At 44.5% G+C, this 18,746-nt stretch overlaps 1 protein-coding gene and 1 long non-coding RNA gene across 2 annotated transcripts; both read right to left on the minus strand.

Annotated features, from left to right (window-relative positions):
• Positions 1–5,807: 5,807 nt before the first annotated feature.
• Positions 5,808–15,431, minus strand: LOC309442001. The gene is made up of 5 exons (XR_014184515.1): positions 15,328–15,431; positions 13,672–13,733; positions 9,599–9,714; positions 7,763–7,878; positions 5,808–5,997 (listed from the first exon to the last, which is right to left on the minus strand). It is a non-coding gene; the product is annotated as an uncharacterized lncRNA (long non-coding RNA).
• A 2,195-nt stretch (positions 15,432–17,626) lies between these two features.
• On the minus strand, positions 17,627–18,516 carry KCNE2 (potassium voltage-gated channel subfamily E regulatory subunit 2). The gene has a single exon (XM_082061650.1). The coding sequence runs from the start codon at positions 18,508–18,510 to the stop codon at positions 18,133–18,135; it is 378 nt and encodes a 125-aa protein (XP_081917776.1). The 5' UTR covers positions 18,511–18,516; the 3' UTR covers positions 17,627–18,132.
• Between the last annotated feature and the right edge of the window lie 230 nt (positions 18,517–18,746).

Consider the following 18,746-nt stretch of genomic DNA (forward strand, 5'->3'; position numbering starts at 1 on the left):
CCGCCATGGGACATCTGCTCCAGAGCAGCGAGTATGCAGGACTGTGACTGATGCCAGAGTACATTACTTAAGAAGTCTGAAAAATTTAATGTGACTTTCACATGATATACACATTAAAATCTGATATCAGTTCAGTAGCTCATTACACTGAGTACCTTGCTTCTAACAGAGGTCTGCAACAACCATTTCTGTGACAGGTAAAAAAAACTTTCTAAAAGGGAAGTTTGTTTCTGAAGCCTAACAATTAGCAGTTGGTTCAGGCTTTAAAGCATGAAGAGTTCAGTCTCTCAGGATAAAATATGGCACTTATCATTGGAGATTTTCTTTGTCTATGACATTGATTACTGAGATGTAATGATTTCTCACAGAACTGAGTTCAAAAGATTATTTATGAGTGATGCAAAGTAGTATTTCTTAACAGCAGTTTTTTCAAGTTCATTGAACACTTTCTTTGCTTTTTTGAAAGCGGCTCCCAATTTAAATTCTCTGCGTTGCTCATTACTGGTTATGTGTTTATTGTGTACTTCTAAGAGAACTAAGACCATAAAGACATAAAAGAAGTAAGTTTTGAGATGATTCACAGGTTCACTAAAACATTTCAATACTCTGAGGCAAATCTGTGCAGTTTTTCTTCTGTGTGTGGAAACCATCTAAATGAGCATTGTTAACTTGGTGTGGCAGATGAATATCTAAAAAAGGGAGCCTCATCTACCTTCAGAAGAATCCTTGCATGTAATTCTCTAGAGCTGTGAATATACAGAGAAAAATAACCATCTTTTCTCAGCTTCATATTAATCAGCAAAAACATCTGCTCATTTTTTACAAATATGGATGTAGCAGAGAATGGAAAATTAGGTGCTTCAAGTGCAAGGAGGAAAGAGTGGGGGAAAAATGGGAGTGACTGAAGAGGGGCAAGAATTTTTTTATTGTCCTGGTGTCATGGCCCTGAACATAATTCCACATTGGCTTGAAGCACCAATTATTCCACTAAATATCAATGAATATTAAGTGGTGTGAAATCATTCTCAGGAAAGAAACAGGTCCAGTGCCTCTTCACCAGAAGAATCAGCAGTAATTGCACATTAGCTCGGTTTTCTTAAGAAACAAATGATGCACAACCCATTCTCCCAAGAACTGTTTCCCTTCACCCAATGACACTGCACTGTACTACTGGGGAGAAGTAACAGTGTGCTATAGGCAAAACAGCACAAACCAAATGGCTTCCTTGCTCTGTTTTGGATTCACATTGAGAAGGATGAGACCAAACCAGAAGGGAACAGAGTCCCGGACTGCTGCCTCACTGCAGCTCAGCCTCACCGGTCCATGATGCTGTGGCTGACACAGCTGCAGGTCTAGGCCCACATTGCAACACTTCATTTATAGGGTGTGTCTTCTGCTATCCCTAATTCACAGTGGAGTCCATGCGACCAGGTACAGAATCACCTGCTTTCCATCTATGTTAACAATGAGGAAGAATCAAAAGGAAGTAATTTCTGTCACAGGAATTTATCAGTCTTTGCTGTTTGTATTCTTTGGTAAAACGAGGGTGAAACCTCTGTGAAGGGTTTCACAGAAACAAGCATGAGGAAAGAGGAAGTGTTTGGTGCCCCATCTCCCAGAGTATGAGGGAAAACCATCCTTTCCCTCAGCAAAGGGCTGCGAAAGTCTCACTAAACACCTTCGCTCTTCCCAGCCTCCTCCTGGGAGGTTGAGAGCTGGCAAAACTTTTCTACCCAATCCTATTTAATGTGTATGGAAATCTGTGGGCAGGAAAAAGAACTGAGTCTGGAATCAAATGAACTTTAGTATTTTATATAAAATCCTCTGAGATGAGTCCTCTTCTTTCTTCTTCCCTCCCCCTTTGCTGCTGCATAAGGGTAATTACAGACCATGTTTTCTACAAAACGTTGTAGCCCTTTGTACCAAAGAAAAATATTGTGGCTCATGCAGTTCTGACTCAACTGGTAATTTAGGATGACAAGCAATTCCTTTAACGTATGACTAAACAAGCTAATAGGAAGATGTTACCAAATAGTATGCACTTTATTCAAGAGCACTTGAAATAGCCTGCGTGAGTCTAATATCTTCTTGGTAGGATTTTAAACACCTATTATTTTATTAGGTTTGCTAGCAATAGCTCTTGTAGTAGGGCTCAGTACACTTGACCACTGCAGCATGTCAAAGCAAATCTCTTTGTTCCCACTCACGACTCTCTCTGTGTAACTGAAATGCATCAGTACAATAAAATGATCAAAGTATCTTTGCATAAAGAGCAGAGGCAGATGCAAATGCAAATGTTGATGAAGAAGCTATAACAGATGTGCCTCTACTCTAAGCGAGCTGGAATACAAATCACCTGAATTCTCATTGACTAATTACTTCTAAATGCTTTTCCAAGCCTTGTCTTCATGGAAAAAAACACTTCTTATCCTCCAGCTCACGAAGCGGGCCTGTAATGATTGGCTCAACACATTTTTTTTCCCTGTTTTCAAGTCCTCTGTCCTAATAGCATGCTGCATCCTAGTGTACAGATGGGACAAATATGCTCAGCGTAAGGTTAGGGCAGGGATCAAGGAGAACCATGAAAGACTCTATCCCAGACAGAACATCCGCAGTGCCTTTACTGAAAAGGGAAAAAAAAAAAACAGCTGGAATTGCTGATCCCCAAGAGGAAAACTGAGTAACGAAATGTTGGAAATAGTTGTTTGCATGTGAGGCTCTTGGAAGAGCTCAAAAATATTTAGCTCCCTGACTGGCAGCACAATGGCTGGAGAGCAACCTCTCCTGCCCTGAGGCATTGCTCAGGGAGCTCTGCCTTCCTCCAGCACCAGTGCTGTTGTGTTTCTGGTAAAATTCTTGTGGCCTTCAGCCTAAAAGCATTCAGTGGTACTGAAATCGAGCTGAGTTCATTTCAGCCAAAGTCTAAAACAGATAATGAGAAAACAGTCCCGCTGAATGTGTCTTCACTGATTTTTCACTTGAAAGACCACAGATAGTCCACAGCCACTGAGCTCCTTCAGGCTGGAAGAGCCCTAATCCAACAGCTGCTTAAGTAATCTCAGAACCTGTGAGAGATTTTGTTTTCCCTTAAAATCTCAGCAGCTCCTTTCTTTATTACTAAACAAGGATTTCGGCTTTTGTTAAATAATATGCAGCCTTCGTGTCAGTAAAAGTAAGCCCAGAGATGCAAACACTGGTAGTAAACACTGGTAGTTTAAAAGCCAGTAATCCTTTTATTTTCTCAGTCTTCAACACCCAGCACTGGGGACAATGACAACATCCGATAGTGAAAGACCTGTGCAAGTGAGGTACTGCATGAGGTTAAGCTGCCCATCTATACAACATGAATGCTCTTTTCAAAAAGAGTAATTTTATGGAAGAGGGGAGAATGAGAGAATTTGTAGTTCTGCAGGCAGCAGAAGAGTGTGGCCCAGCTAATTTTCTGGGATGGGAACATCTACCAGAAGAAATGTGTAGAACCCTTGCTATCAAACGAGCTACACATTGACACACACTGAGCAGTTCGAGGCTCTCTGTCCTTACTGCCCCCTCTCACTTGCAGAAACTCAATCGAACTGAACTCTCTGTTCCTCATTTAAACTTGCCAAAACTAGTCGGATAACCTTTCTTTTGGTAAGAAACTAGATTTCAAGGTCCGTATCTGGTTTCTGAACAAGGAACTGAAACAAATCTGAGCTGCTGTCTCCCCCCAGTGTCAGTATGTTCTCTTGTTCAAGGCTATAATTGCAGCACACAGTATGCTGAAGAGAAAAACAAAACAAAACAAAACAACAGCTGTAACCTACCCAGTGATAGCACAGATCAAAACTCTACCCTGGTATGTCAGAGAACAGATATTGGCTTCTCATTTTGGAAACTCTGGGACATCAGCCTGCTGTGACACCCATCACAAGCTCTAGGGGCTGCCTGTGCTGTAGCACTACTCTGAAGTTAAGGAAAACAGCAGCAAGGTTGGACTAGATTCGAAGTCTTACACATATCAAGAGGTTTTCCAATCTGGCTGTAGAGGCAAAAAGGTGGTGGTGTAGAGGACTTCTGACAAGACTCCTCACAGCCGCTTTCTCCCCCATGCCAGCCAGGAGATAAAAAGAGGGTTAATTTCCTTCTTGCACATGTTTGGCAAGGTAGGGCCCCTAGATCTGAATGCCAGCCTTGATTGCTTTGGGTGCTACCTGGTGCCCAACTGCTTTGATGCTAAATGACTTGCTTTAAAGGGAGATGGTGTACTTTCCATTCTGCTTACAGAGCAGTTCTACTGAAGGGGAGAAAACCTCTGCTTTGAGTTTAGAATAAAACCTAACAAAACAAACCAAACCCTCATTATTACTATTGGTATAGAAAAAATCTACTCTTGGTTGAGAGTCTAGAAAAATCTACTCTTGGTTGAGGATCTAAAAAAATCTAGATTGGGGCCAATATTCAAAGGCAACAGGTGACTGCACAGAGCCAAGACATTGCTTACTTCTGAAGCTGATAGACACTATCCAAGCCTGACAATTTCCTGGTAAGTTTGGGCATGTGGCTTAGCTAAGTATCTTGGAGTGTCTCCCTCAATAGCTGTTTAATGGAGGTGGTTAGCAAAATCTGTTCACACTGAAGACCGCAGAGCCATTTAATTAAATTACCATTCAATTCCATGGTTGTGTAGACAGAAGACTGCTGAGACGGCAGAGGGAAGCTGCTATTTTACAATGGCACTACAAATTCCCTTGCCTGGCAGTCCTGAGACTGCCGCAGTAAGGATATTGCTCTGTCCCGGGAATGGGTTTCTGCAATACTTACATTCTCCAGCCACCAAGATGACCACGTGAACAGCAAGATTTTTAAAATGGCTGCAGTTCCTGGTGAGTAACTCCACCATAGCAAGAGCTTTCTCAGCATCAGCTACACATCGTCAGGTAGCACCAGTGAGAGGGACACTGAAGCACCAGGTGCTGGTGTGGCCACCATGGGCACCTCAGCCCCCAGCTGTAGGGAGAGGGCAGGAGCAAGCCATTCCACAGACCTCCCACATCTGGATGGGCTCCCAAGGCTTCTCTAGCGGCTGTCCACCTCTCCTCTTGCCTCTCCTCCTCTCTACACTGACAGATTTCAGCTTCATCTTAACTTCCAGAAGGTACAAGGATCTAGGAAGTATTTCACAATGGAAATGTGAAGGCAAATGTGAAGGCAAATGTGCCTGTTGGCACTGGTATGCACACCTAAGCCTTTATTTCTATGAAAAAAACCTGCTCTGTTGATTAACCTACCGTGCCCAAGTTAGCTTACCCTCCAGGACCCAGGTGTTATGCATATGCAGGAATAGCTACGGATGGTAATGAAAAACCTCTCTGCTTCATAGACCAAGTAGTTAATAGAGAGGCATACAAAGTTCACAGATACTGTGCATAGCAAAATAACAGAATAAACCTCCTAGCATGAAACTTCCTCAAAGGTTTTCATACTGATACTGTGATTTGCATTGCTGTAAGGAAGTCCTAGGTGTGGAAAGTGGCTTGAGAAAGATGTGCCCAGAAAAGTTGCTCTCCTGGGTCTGTTCATCTGGATTCAATAAAGGGCCCGCAAGTCTCACTCACACTCCTGCAAGAAGCCGTTGCTATGAAGAAGCTCTAGAGCCCTCCTCATTTCCTTCTGTCTGTCCATGAATCTCGTACACACCCACGATTGATTCAGACTCTTTTCCTCTTTAAAACAAGCCACTTCCTTGCAACGAATCTCTAAAAATTGCCTCCCCTGCAGCTCTAACTGTAGCATCTGAATAAGCAGCAACCAAGGCCATTACTTATTTTTTTTTTACAAAGGACTTTTTATTGCATAAATAGATGCTTAGATATTTTGCTGCATGTATAAAAAGTTGAGATACAGTTTAAGCGAATGTTACTCTTGGTTTTACTCCTTTGACACATCCTTCATCTACAGGAAGGCTTCATTCTCCCAGGAAAGGAATCCAACGCAACTTGCCAAGTGTCGGAAAATCTGCAGGGTGGGGAAACAGCAGTGAGAACAGCAGGCAGGACATGCTGGCAGCACATGGCTTAAATCTGCCTGCCCAAGTGGCACGCTGCAATCGGAGCTAATCACAGCGCTGCAGTGCTGAAACTGGAGAACATTTTTAGGGTAGGAGAATCCCCCCCTTCTCACAATCCCATTATAGAAAGATATGGCCGACAGTCTTAGAGATGGCAGAATTTAGGAAGGATTAGACCGCTGGTGGGCAACACTTGGGTGACTGGGCAGCTGGGGTATTTTCTGCCAAATCGGAGATGCTTTAAGGCAGTTGTTCAACAAGGTCAACATCCCATGCCAGACCCAGAGGTCCTGTGGGATGAGCTGGCACAGCAATAGCTTGGGCTATGGATCCTGCCAGGGAGAACTCCCTAGGGCCCAGCGCCGCACTCAACGCACGGTACAGTCGGCTCATTGCCCCCAGCCAGCTTGCTCACTTGCAGAGCAGCCCACCTCTCATTTGTTTAGCAACAAAACTCCAAGCAACTTAATCTGACTTATTCTGCAAAAACAGATAGAAGTGTTCTCATGGAATTTTCCAGTGGCTAGCGAAACTTATTTAAAATAAAAATTTAAAATGGCACAAGTCTGCCCAGAGATAAGCCCTCAATTTGATGTAAGCAGGGGACTGAAAAACACCTTTGTTTTTGTTGTTTTTTTTCCTATGAGAATGTACCACTTTGTTCCCATGGTAATTTCCAAGGCTCCATTTCTAGTCACTATTTCCAGTCCTTGTTGCGTGAAATAAAACAGTGATAGGTTTAAAATCAAAACTAGTAAACATTTCCAAAAATTGAAACTCTCTTCATATGCGAGGTGATGACCTCAAAAAGGGAAAGTAAGTTTTTTAGCTTAATAAAAAGTAACATTACATCAAACTCCCACTATGCTCACAAAGGGCAGGCAGAAATAGAATTCTCATTTTGTTGCAGAACAGAGAGATGTGAAATGAATTGATACAAAAATCACATACCAAACAAGCCAGGGAATATAATCTTAGCGCTAAGTAGTACTCATTTTGCTAATGGACTTGACCTAATAAAGCAATGATTGCTTAAACTTTGAAAGCAAAGGGAAGGAATTTGGCACATGGGGAATGAAACCCCAAAACTTTAAGGAATTTTGTAATGTTCATTTTGCTCTTCTATGCAGAAAGATGTCCATTTTTCTCAATGAAGTATATATGGTAGATGTTACATAGCATAACCTGTAGCATTTCTGTTTCCTTAGGAAGTTCCATGGCATGAGATTTAGTGCTTTCAGCTAAACTACCTACAACTTGTCAGGTATTTAACTCATATGGAATGGCTGATTCTTTACATCTTAATTATGTGATTTAAGGCCAAGAGGTCCCACTGCATCATCCTGACTGGCATGCCTCTCATGCATTTTTTACCCAATTTAACCATCTCCTTACACATCAGGACTTCCTGTGCAATTGATTTGGCATAAAAATTCAGGGAAATTCAGAGCAGAGAAGGAATACTGTGCTAAAAACTCCTAAATCACAAACCATGGCTGCCAAGTTTTCTGGTGGTAACTGCAATTCCTACAGAGAATGGGCATGATGCAGGTGTGCAAATATGCTGAAACATCACAGGAGACAAATACTACAAGAACTCAGATAATGGTGACAGTTCTAATTGCACAATCCAAATGCATCCAAGCCAGAACATAATGGGATTAATATGCCAACATTGTTATCGAACACCAGGATGCCGAATAAACTCTATACCTGAGAGACTCTTCAATCTTCCTTCTTCTCTGCTTCTTTTTTCAATCTCACTTCATGTTCTCTCTTCAGTTTTTCTTCAATTCTTTTTCTCTGGTACATTTTTGCTGCAGCAAATGCTAGGCAAAGAATCAATGTTTTAGCTGCCAAAATGTACATCAGCAATGGGAAATTCTCCAAAGCCTGAAATGCAAAATAATCTATTTAGGCAGTTACTGGAACACTTGGACAATTAAAAATGAATCTACAGGGATGCTTATACAGCTTCCTACAGCAACAGCATTATTCAAAACAACGGTAATGCTCCTCTGTTCATGATTTTTTTGTTTCTGTAGGAAACTTTCAACCAGGCAGATCAACATCTAGGGGAAAGGCAAAACCAAGTTAACTTAGTTTATGAAGCCCCTTTGAACAGGCCTTTGCTGCTTCTACTTGACAGCAAACTGAATATTGGCATGATCTGGAGCCAAAATAGGGGAAGAACTTAATATTTTTGTATAATTGTAAAAGTGGAAACATTTCTGAACAATTCTCATACAAGCAATGGATCTCTGCATATCAGTTATCAGATATGATCCCCAAATACACTTTTGTGCTCCTATAAATGTTAATATGTGGTAGCTCTGCAATTAACTTGCCCAGATCTAGAAGATATAGATAAATGCCTTTAAACCAGAAGAAAAGTAAAAAACCCATAGCCTCCAATGATTCAATGTCAGGAGTTTTTAATGCCTGGAATGACCAAAGTTGCACAACATTTTTGAATGTTATAAAATCACGCTATCGTAAGTGCACATGGAGTGGAAAAGAAAATGCAAATGGGTAACACTATGAACTCAGAATACAAACATAACAAAAATGGCACAGGCACTCAGCAAAAGACATAAATTTCAGAAAGATATTGAAGGTACATGAACCTCCCAGCCCACTGTTTCAAAGAGCTACACAGCCAGCAGGATTGGTCTGTTTTTTCAGTGGTGCACAGTAGGTTCGCAGTGCCAGCTCCCGCTTAGCAAGCCTCCCAGTACCCCCGTGTACCCTTAGCAGCACCTCATAAAGCTGTTTGGCCATTGTCAAACTACAGAATTTAGAAAAAGCCTTGTATCCATACACCATTAGCATGTCCCCTTAAAGTATACAAATCAGAGGCTCAAGTGGGGCCTTTTATAACACTGATGTCAACAAACTGCTCATTACCTTTGACATCAGGCCACTCCCCTCTAATTTTGCAAAAAAGAAAAAAAATCACCCTCTGTCAATCTCTCCACATATTAAAAGTAGCAATCTCTTTAAACCACAGCTCTGCAATACCAGAAGGGTAAAGCCACGGCTTGGGCTTAGCATTGCTTTCTTGATAAATGGTTTGATTTAACATGTTAAAATTGCTAATGCATTGGGTACTTGCTCAAACATTTCTGTGCCTTACACACATACCCTGCAAAGTGTTTATGGCCCCAATACCATAAAAGACACAGCGGAGAAAACACCCTCTATTAACAAAAGGAGGAACAAGCAGTGGGAAAAAAGCCTGGAAAAACAAAAGCCAGGAGAAGCAGAGGGAGCAGAGCAGAGCTTGCCTACCAGTGCTGTGCTCAGGACTAAAGTACAGGGCCCTGAGAGCAAGCCCTGGGGCCAGCCCACAAGGTGCAGGCAGATAGGGCAGGAAAGGACAATAACAACAAGTTCTCTGTCCCTGAGGTGCAGAGAGTGTGGTAGTTAAGCAACCTTCACCTGGGCAAGGAAACCATCTTTCAACCCAGGACCCACTCAACCACATCTTACATGCATCTGCTTGAAAGAGCAGAAATTCACTGCTTTACAAATGTGAAACATCCTCACCTTCCAGTTAAATGCCACCATCTTGGCTGCGTAATGATGTTGTCCGTCCTGCAGCAGGCTGTGCCCAGCACTGACGAGCGTCACACTTCTAAAGGCGCAGACCAGGGCAGAAGCATCTTCAAGAAATGGAAATTCAAAAATAATTAGCCAATCTGTTTCTACTCAGCATGTCCAACCTGCACCTCTCTAGCAAGCTCATCTGCTGCACAGCACCCAGCAGCGTATCAGTGCCACACGGTTCAGAAATGACCTATGGGGGCCTTTTTTGGGGCTGAGTGACAGGAGCAGCGTCAGTGCTGCTAAAGGACAGGGGTTTGACAGGCCCCGGGCAGGTGCCACGCGTGCGCAGAGCGGAGGCTGCGCTTCCACCATGCGCTGCACATCCCAGCAGCTGCCCAAGCAAAACCACAACCCTGGCTGCTTTTGAAAGCTTGACACGTGCACACATCACACTGCCTGGCTGATGTCTGAGATGCAGAGGACAGAAGTGCATCCAGAAAAGCTGTCTTGTGGTTTTTAAGCCTACCTGCCCTGTTTGGAGCCTGAATATCTAATGAATCCTAGTATCTAACGTCATTTACCAGTTCTCTCTGATTTACTAATAAATTAAATTATCCGTGTAGCCCATAATAACACAGAAGCGTACCAACAACTCGCTGGATCCCTTGAGTGGTCAATTTATGTTTCAGAGCTGAACTTCGGGCCTGAAAAATGCCTGAGTGGATATGCTGGGGGCTGCAGCACACGGTCACAACACTGCCCTCCAGTCTCTGCTTGCTGCTCCACCAGCACTGACATGGTTTCAGCTGCTGGATTCCAAATTAAGCACATTTCCCTGCCTGACCCCCTTGAGGTGTTTCCTGGACATGTAACAACAGAGTCACGGTTGAAAAGCAGGAGGAAGCCCTACAGCTTAGGCCAAATCTTCACCAACAGCTGGGCTGAATAAATCACCACCAGGTCACAACAGCTGCTGCTGACCTTTCTTCAGAAACAAGGAGTCAAGTAAATGTTCTTGCAGCTCCTGCACTGCTCAGCCAGCTTCTTCATAGATGTCCTTATTTCTCCAGCCAGGCCATCCTCTTCTCTTCCCCCAGTTACAAAATCTTTACCCTGCAGAGACCACCCATGGAAAGACACCACCAGAGATCTCTGTTACCAAGATCGAACTATACCGAAGCAGTGGCACAGCCAACTCGTTTGTCATTCAGTATTTATTTATCGTGTTGATCCTGAGTTGTGCAGCCCCTTCTCCTTTTGATAAAATGTCAGGGCAGCTGTGAACTAATGAGTCAGTAGTGTTACACATTAAAAAAAAAAAAGGCATTTTAACTTCTGATGTTTCCTCCAGAATTTCAGTGACCATTAAGATTTGATGTCCGCTGCCAGGACACAGCAAAAATCCCACATCAGAGCAGAATCTGCTTTTCCATGCATGGCTCACGTGGCTGCATGCTTCTCAATGAAACCTAAGTTACAGAAGCCTGGCCTGATTTGAAGGAACTGCACTTCCCAGCTGGGGTGTCCACATCTCAGAACACTGACTTGGGTGGGGGCTTCATCAGACACAGTCTTCACTCTTCTCCTAAATTGCTGTAAATTCTGTGCTTCAGTCAGAATCAATTTTGCAACATGTTGTAAAAAGGCAAGAACTCAGCCATTCAAACACTCACTAGCATCTGGCATACAATGCTGAAAACAGGGTTTTAGTAATTTTTTATGTACAGAAGTTTTAGACTCAGCAAATGTGCATTACAGGCTGTTATGTGAGCCCATCTGTCAGGTGTGATAGTAGGGTACTGTCCCATGAGCAAGAAGCTGCATATAATGTGCATGACAGTGTGCACTTCTGCAAACATTCTTGGTTGCAAGTCAATCATCTAAGCATTCAGTGCAACACTTCTGTAATATTTCTGCTCTTCTGAGACATGAGCCTGAATCTGCCTGAATTGTGTATCCACCAGGAATAGCTGCACTGAAGTCAAAAAGGACATGAAGTAAAGAAACTCCCCCTTTGTTCTGAAGAGTGCTGTTTTGATCCAAAATGTTTCCCGTGACAGCTGATACTTCTAATGGTCTGTCCTCACAGTGTCTTCTGTGGTTGGAACTGAGCAGGGAAAGCACACTGCATTCCCACTTCTTGTCACCAGCCTTCGGTAGTCAAGCACTTATTCCCCATTTGCCTCTTGACTTTTCCAGTCTCCATCTTGATCCAGACCTTATTAAATACAGCTGAAACCCCAGCACAGAAAAAACAGGTGGAGCTGGGGCATGGGGCAGGGAGAAGAAAGTGGGGAAAAGGAGAGAAAATGGCAGGATTCACTTTAAATTTGAAAAACAATATTTGTTAGTGCTGACATTGTCAATTCAAAAGCAAAAAGCTTAGACACTGTACTTTCAAGGTTGTGATATCTTAAAAGCAAGCAGGCAAATAAACAGCTGAAGTTTCATGTTTGCCTTTTCAGAAGCAGATAAGGCACAGATAGGAGTTCAGAACACATCTACAGTCAGGCATTGTTCGTTCCCTAGGAAAATGCAAGCTCCCTTAACAAACATAGCACTACTGGGAACAGAGACTGGGCCCCGAGGAAGGTCACTATTACCTTCACTGGCAAGCAAGAAGGTCTCATGTTGAGCCACGTGAGAAAGAAACAAGAGCACTAGTCTCTGCCTGAAGCCCTAGCAGAGATTCTGTGACAGATGCTCCATAAACTATCCATCATGTAATCGTAGACTCTTCTGCAGGGTAGGGATAAAATGATATCACTCTCACACATATCGGTGACTCTTCTCCACCGTGATTACACCTCGCAATCACTATCCTGTTTACACTCAGACCTCCCCTACAGAGCAGATCAAACTACTGCAGATGGGAAAAGAAGGGAGGGTCTGCCCGTACCTCACACCTTAGCACTGTATGAGCAACCCTGCAAGTGCTGTGAGGTTTTCTGGGTCCAGAGCAGGCAGAGAGAGTCACCAATGCAGCCCCAGAGGCTCATGTCACCAGCAGGGCTATACAGCCATCAGGGAGGGCTGCAACAAGTCCCCGAGCTACACTTCAGCTGATACCAACCCCAGGATCTCTGCACAACATTGTGTTGTGCAACACAGACCACCCCAGACAGAAAAAGGAGTTGGGCACCAGTCAGATGGGAAGTCTGTGGTGGAGCACAGAATTAAACCTAGGTCTCTCACCCACTGAATTACAGCTCCAGTCCACCACAGCAACCACAACACAGCCCAGCCACTCGCACCATTGTTTGCTCGTACAGCAGCCGAGTATCGACTGGCCTGCACACAGCAGAAAACATTTACACAGGCATTTGGATACTTACAAACCGACTTGAGTTGTCTTGGCTGAAAGTCTCACTCACACTGCCAGTAACTCCATCTATGCAACAAAATGAGACTCGAGATACTCTTTTGTCTGCTGGGGATTTCTGAGCAACTCCATTTTATTTACTTTGTCAAAAGCTAGAAAAGTTACTGGCCACAAAGTCTTGGAAAGTAGCAAGTTACTAGAGTTATTTGACTGCATTTAAAATGGAGTTATGGCTGAGTATGTCCTGAGCCAGAAAAGGGCTTTCATTGCACCTGTCTCTTATTTCTGATTTCTTCAATGCATATATTTGGGGAAGCAAAATGCATGCTTTCCACCTGAACAGTCACTGGAAGACCCACCACTACATGTGACATGCTTTGTCGTGCATCAGCCTAAACATTTGCAAGACAGGATCAGGCCTCCTCATAAAAAAGACTACTGGATCATGGGAAAGCATGGTAATATGGCAAAGCCCAAAGACTGCAGAGAAACACAGTGGAAGCAACTGTGAGCCAGAGCTGCTGCAATAAGAATCCATCACAAACCACTGCCACAAGATTCATTAAGTCAGAAGCACTGAGACCTGTACACATTTACAGCATATATATGTAGGCAACTCAAGGCATCACTCCATAGAAAGATCTACATAATCACTCAGTTTATACTAGTGACATCAATAAGGTAATTCCTAAACTAACACCAGCTCAAAGAACATCAAAAACATTAAGCCACATAAGATCTTCCTTCATACCTGAAGACGCAGAAATGAAACTATTAGTGATTCCTCTGGCAGATCCTCACATGCTCCAGACTCTGGAAAACAAGAACAAAGCAGATGATATGAATCAGTCACAGTGCCTGGATCAAAATCCAATGAAATCAAAACCAAAAATGTCAGTGGCACATCAGACTGTTCCACCGTGGGTCCCAGAGCATCATTTCGGCCATGTCCTAGCATTTCAGCCATGTCCCAGGGTCCTTGCAAGCTGCAGACCGCTGCTTGCTCCCACCACCTTGCCCTGGGAGGGTCTCCTGGGCTGGCAGCCTCCCCTGCCTCCATTCCGACCCCAGCTCTGCCCCTGTCACCCCTCCTGGTCCCTGCAGCACCACTGCCAGGCACAGGCAGCAACCTTTGAGAAAACAATTTTTTTTCAAAAAACAATAACTTCAGATCCCTCTTTCTTACTTATTGCTTAATTTCTGTTTAAGAAAACAACAACACTTGAAGATTCATGGAACCCTTTCACGGAAAGGGTTGTCAGGCATTGGAACAGGCTGCCCAGGGAAGTGGTGGAGTCACCATCCCTTGAGGTGTTTAAAAGGCATTTAGACAAGTTTCTTAGGGACATAGCTTAGTGCTAGTGTTAGGTTATGGTTGGACTCAATGATCCTGAGGGTCTCTTCCAAATGAAAGGATTCTGTGATTCTACGAGTACAGCGCAGTGCCAGGTAGCCGCACGCTATGCCCTGCAGCCACATGGTCAGGAGATACCCAACCTAGGCCTGCCTGTGCCAGCGTGCCTCCAGCAGCCGCTAAACCTCAGGCTTCCTCCGCCTAGAGGGAGAGGCAGCCGAGAGGCTGCAGGCTATTGCAAGGGAACAAGTGTAGGAAAATATTACTTTGCCAACGTAATAGACCCAGGCAGGATCTCTCAGCAAGACCAGGTGTTCTACCTAGGGGCAGGCACACCCAATAGGGCAAAAAGCCCCTGGTTATATCCCCCTCAAATCCCGGCCACAAATTCCCTCCCTTGTTCCCCACTGGCTGGTACTGCAGGGTTTAGAGATGACCTGACACCTGCCTCAGTTTGCATATCTCATTCATCTAATTCTAACAATGCCCTTCCCCTTATCGATTTAAAGTATGGATTCCCGGCTCTCTGGCTACCCTTCCCCCTAGCCTAACTTTTTAAATACAGGAATCAGTTTGCGTTCTGGGATTAGTTCGAAGAGGCTTCGTTTTACATTAAGGATTCATAGTCTGATGTCTCTCAGTCCTTCCCCCCTGCTGGGGTCAGGCGCCAGATCAGTTGTAAAAACAACATCCCTTCTTCAATGGCTCCTTACAGCAGCAATTTGGCAGGCAGGGGAGGGCAGGACGGCAGGCAGGACGGCAAGAAAGCAGGGCAGGAGAACGGGCAAAGGCAGGCACGCTGGGCAGGAGCGGGCAGGCAGGAGGGCAGAAGGCTGAGGGGCATCCGGGGGTGCTGGAGCTGGCAGGCAGCAGGCAGAAGGGCAGGCCGGAGTCCCGGCAGCGCCGCCGGCTGAGCAAACCGGGTCGCGGGGAGGCTGCCCCACTCCTGCCGGACCTGGACCCGCCGCCCCCGCTTTCACTCCCCCTCCGTCCCCCGCCGGCGGCCACGCCAAGGAGGGGTGTAGGGGAAGGCCAACGAAACGCGTCTCCTACCTCACGGGGCGGCCATGGCTCCGGGCCGGAGGCCGCGACAAACTACATCTCCCAGCAGCGGCAGCGGCGGGGCCGGGCAGGAGCGGCCGGGTCCCCCCGCCTCGTCCGGGCGCCTCGCCAGCCAACCGCTGTGTCCCGGCTGCCGCCTGAAGTCAGAGGCGAAAGTAGCCTCCTCTTTCTTCCACGGAAATAATAATAATAATAATAATAATAATAATAATAATAATAATAATAATAATAATAATAATAATAATAATAATAATAATAATAATAATAATAATAATAATAATAATAATAATAATAATAATTTTGAGGTGAAGCAATTCTCCCATGTCCCAGGGGTGAAGGTCTGAGGGCAGAGCAGCCCGGGTCCGTCTTGCCAGGCACTGGGAGCAGGGCCTGAGCGGGTCGACCAGCCCCTGGGGATGCTGGTGCACCCCAACAAGTTCTCCACGGGTGCTCCTCCGCCTGTGCCTTTGCCAAAAAGAGTTTTCTGTGACCATGGCCATAGCACCAGGCCCAGGTGGCCACAGGGTTCCTCCAGCTGCTTGGTGCAGCACAATATATGTGCCCCAAGGGTAAGGAAGGTCATAGAATCATAGGACAGTTCGGGTTGAAATGGATCTTTGAAAGTCATCTAGTCCACCCCCTGCACTGAGCAGTGACATCTACAAATAGATCAGGTTGCTCAGAGCCCCATCCAGCTTGGCCTTGGATGTCTGCAGGGATGGGACACCTACCACCCTCTCTGGGCAAAGAGTGCCAGTGTTTCACCACCCTCATTGTAAAAAATTTCTTCCTCATGTCTTGCTTGAATTTCTCCTCCTTTAGTTTAAAACCATTGCCCCTTGTCGTATCGCAACAGGCCCCGCTAAAAAGTCTGGTCCCAGGTCCCACAGCCTGGAGGTGGAGCGCAGCCATGGCAAGAGCAGTGGGGCTGGCAGACATCCACAGGCCACCCAGGGACACTACGAGGAAAGGGGGGACACTAGGTGGAGAGAGGCTCACCAGGAGGCTGTGTATGGGGATATAGCGGAATATTTGGCGAGGAGATTAGTTAAATGTAAATACACTCAAGTGACTTGCAGCCATCTGTAGAGAAAGCACATACATCACACTAATTGTTTTACTGACCTTGTGTGCTTGATGAGTAGAACCTCTGTGTTAGATAACATTGGCCTGTGAGAAACTCTAGGCACCTTATCACTATGTCTGAGACTCCTGCTTTGTTGTGAGAAAGAGCGGGAGGCTGCGCCTGCCTGAAGCCTTGAAATACAGGCGAGCTCAGCAGGCCCAGTGATCTTCCAGCAGGGCTGAACTTACCAGCGCCTGTGTCCCCGCTGGTGTCACCTCTGCCTGGGAGCTTAGGTGTGGCTTCGGAGATCCCCCAGTAGAGAGGTAACTAAAATCAAACTTGCTCTTTGCAATGCATTCGTGGCCTCTGGCTCTTCTTGCAACGTGCCTGTGTATGTGTACACACAAAGGCTTATTACTACACCAGCAAAAGGCACATCTGGACCATGACAGCAGCTGCTGTGCTAAATCTCAGGACAAGTCTCCAAAACAAGCCAAAGCTTCCCAACAAAAGAAGCCATTTTCGTTTTCATTTCTTTTTAACATGAGCAAACCAAAATTGTCTGAAATGCAGTGCCAGACATGGCTGAAGTGTTTCAGCTAAAACTTTCTAAAAACAAACAACAAGCCCCCACGACAGACAGACAGCATGGGAACTTTTAGGTTAAGTGATTTAAGTCTGGCAACATGAATAGGAGCTAAACCCAGGGTCTTACAAAAGGAAGCACATTTTAGTCCTAGAAGCATCGCCAGTTCTGCTTCTAATTATTCCCTGAGAGCCAGTGTTGTGGTACTTTAGCAGCACAGGAGAAGACCAACTATCCTGAAAACCCATTTGCCAGCGAGTGCAAACCAGTACCAAACATGGGAAACACTTAGGAAGCAGAGCAATGGGACAGCCTTGATAGCTGTCCATGGAAGTCCTTCCTCTGAAAGCCACAAGGCAGGATTTCAGTGGTTTACACTGAGCCCTGACTGATGGGATGTAACCAGTGCTTCCATCGCTGAGCTTGCATCCCAGATAAACAAATTGCTCCGGAGAACCAAGTAGCAGCAGAAGAGACAGCTTGGCCACCTATGGACTTGAAGACAGCCAGGACAAGCTCCTATATGAGACTTGTAGTTTAGCAGCTGTTCTGCTATAAATCAGTCCTTGGTAGATGACCATAAGTCAGTCTTTGCTGCCGATAAATAATTAAATCAAAATTGGAGCCATATAATAATAATAAAAAAAAAACAATTTGGCTTGAATGTGTGTAGGTATAGGTTAACTCCTATGATTCATACCATAACACATTGTGCAGTCAATAGATAGAGATTTTGATATTTTACTGTACATTTTCAAGTTGTTTTTAAGATGGGCTTAAGTAATACAGTTTGGATCTAAATAAGCACTTTAAACCACTAATTCACAGTTATTCTGAGGTGGAAGCATCCAGATCTACTTCTGGATTTCAAATATGCTAAAAAAATCGAGTTATTCATTCTCTCAGTTTTATTTTCGTGAAGAACTGAATACCAAAGCAAAGCACAATTATTCATTTTTCTCAGGTATTCCTCAAGCAGCTGTGACAAAGTCCTCATGGGCAACAGTAATTTTGATTTCCTCAGCACTGTGTTGCACATTGGCCTCTCCATTAACTTTATGAGCAGCCTCACAGCTACTTGTAATTCTGGTGAGTTCTCTACATGTGGCTTAATGATTTCTTCATTACTGGTGTTCCCAAAAAGTTAAGGTGATCCAGGGCTTGTTTTGTCCCTTGCACCAAAGTTTTCATGAATTACACACTTCAGGTCTTCTCGATTCAGGACCTGGCTTTTATACTTCTCGCCCCAGTCCTCAACGATGTACTGATGATAGGGGTCATTGGAGTGCTCTCGCCTCTTGGATTTCACAGTACTCACCAAGATCGCCACAATAATGAAGGAGAACATCCCAATCATCACCATCAAATAAAGGATAACGTAGTCAAAGTTTTCAGCATTAACTTTGGCTTGCAATTCATCTGCTGCTTCCGTCATGTTTTTCCTCCAGCCATTCATGTAATTGAGGAAGGTTTCCTTGAAAATATCTTCTACCGCCCAAGTGAAGTTTCGCATTTCAGCCATCCTTGCAAGCTGTGGTTACTAAAGACAAAATGATGCTTATTTTTATAAAATATCTCTACTAAAACATTTACATTGTTTTTTTTAGTCTGCATTATGACAATTGAATAACAACACCTGCCACTTGTCCGTGAAAATGTGATACCAATTTTAGATCAGCTCATAATCCCCATCTCTGAGTGGTTCAGTATGTTCAGAGACCCAAGGAGGTCTTACTCATCTCCTCATCCAGGTCACTT

Source organism: Streptopelia decaocto (genome assembly GCF_964273445.1).
Source record: "Streptopelia decaocto genome assembly, chromosome: 1".
Taxonomy (NCBI): Eukaryota; Metazoa; Chordata; class Aves; order Columbiformes; family Columbidae; genus Streptopelia; species Streptopelia decaocto.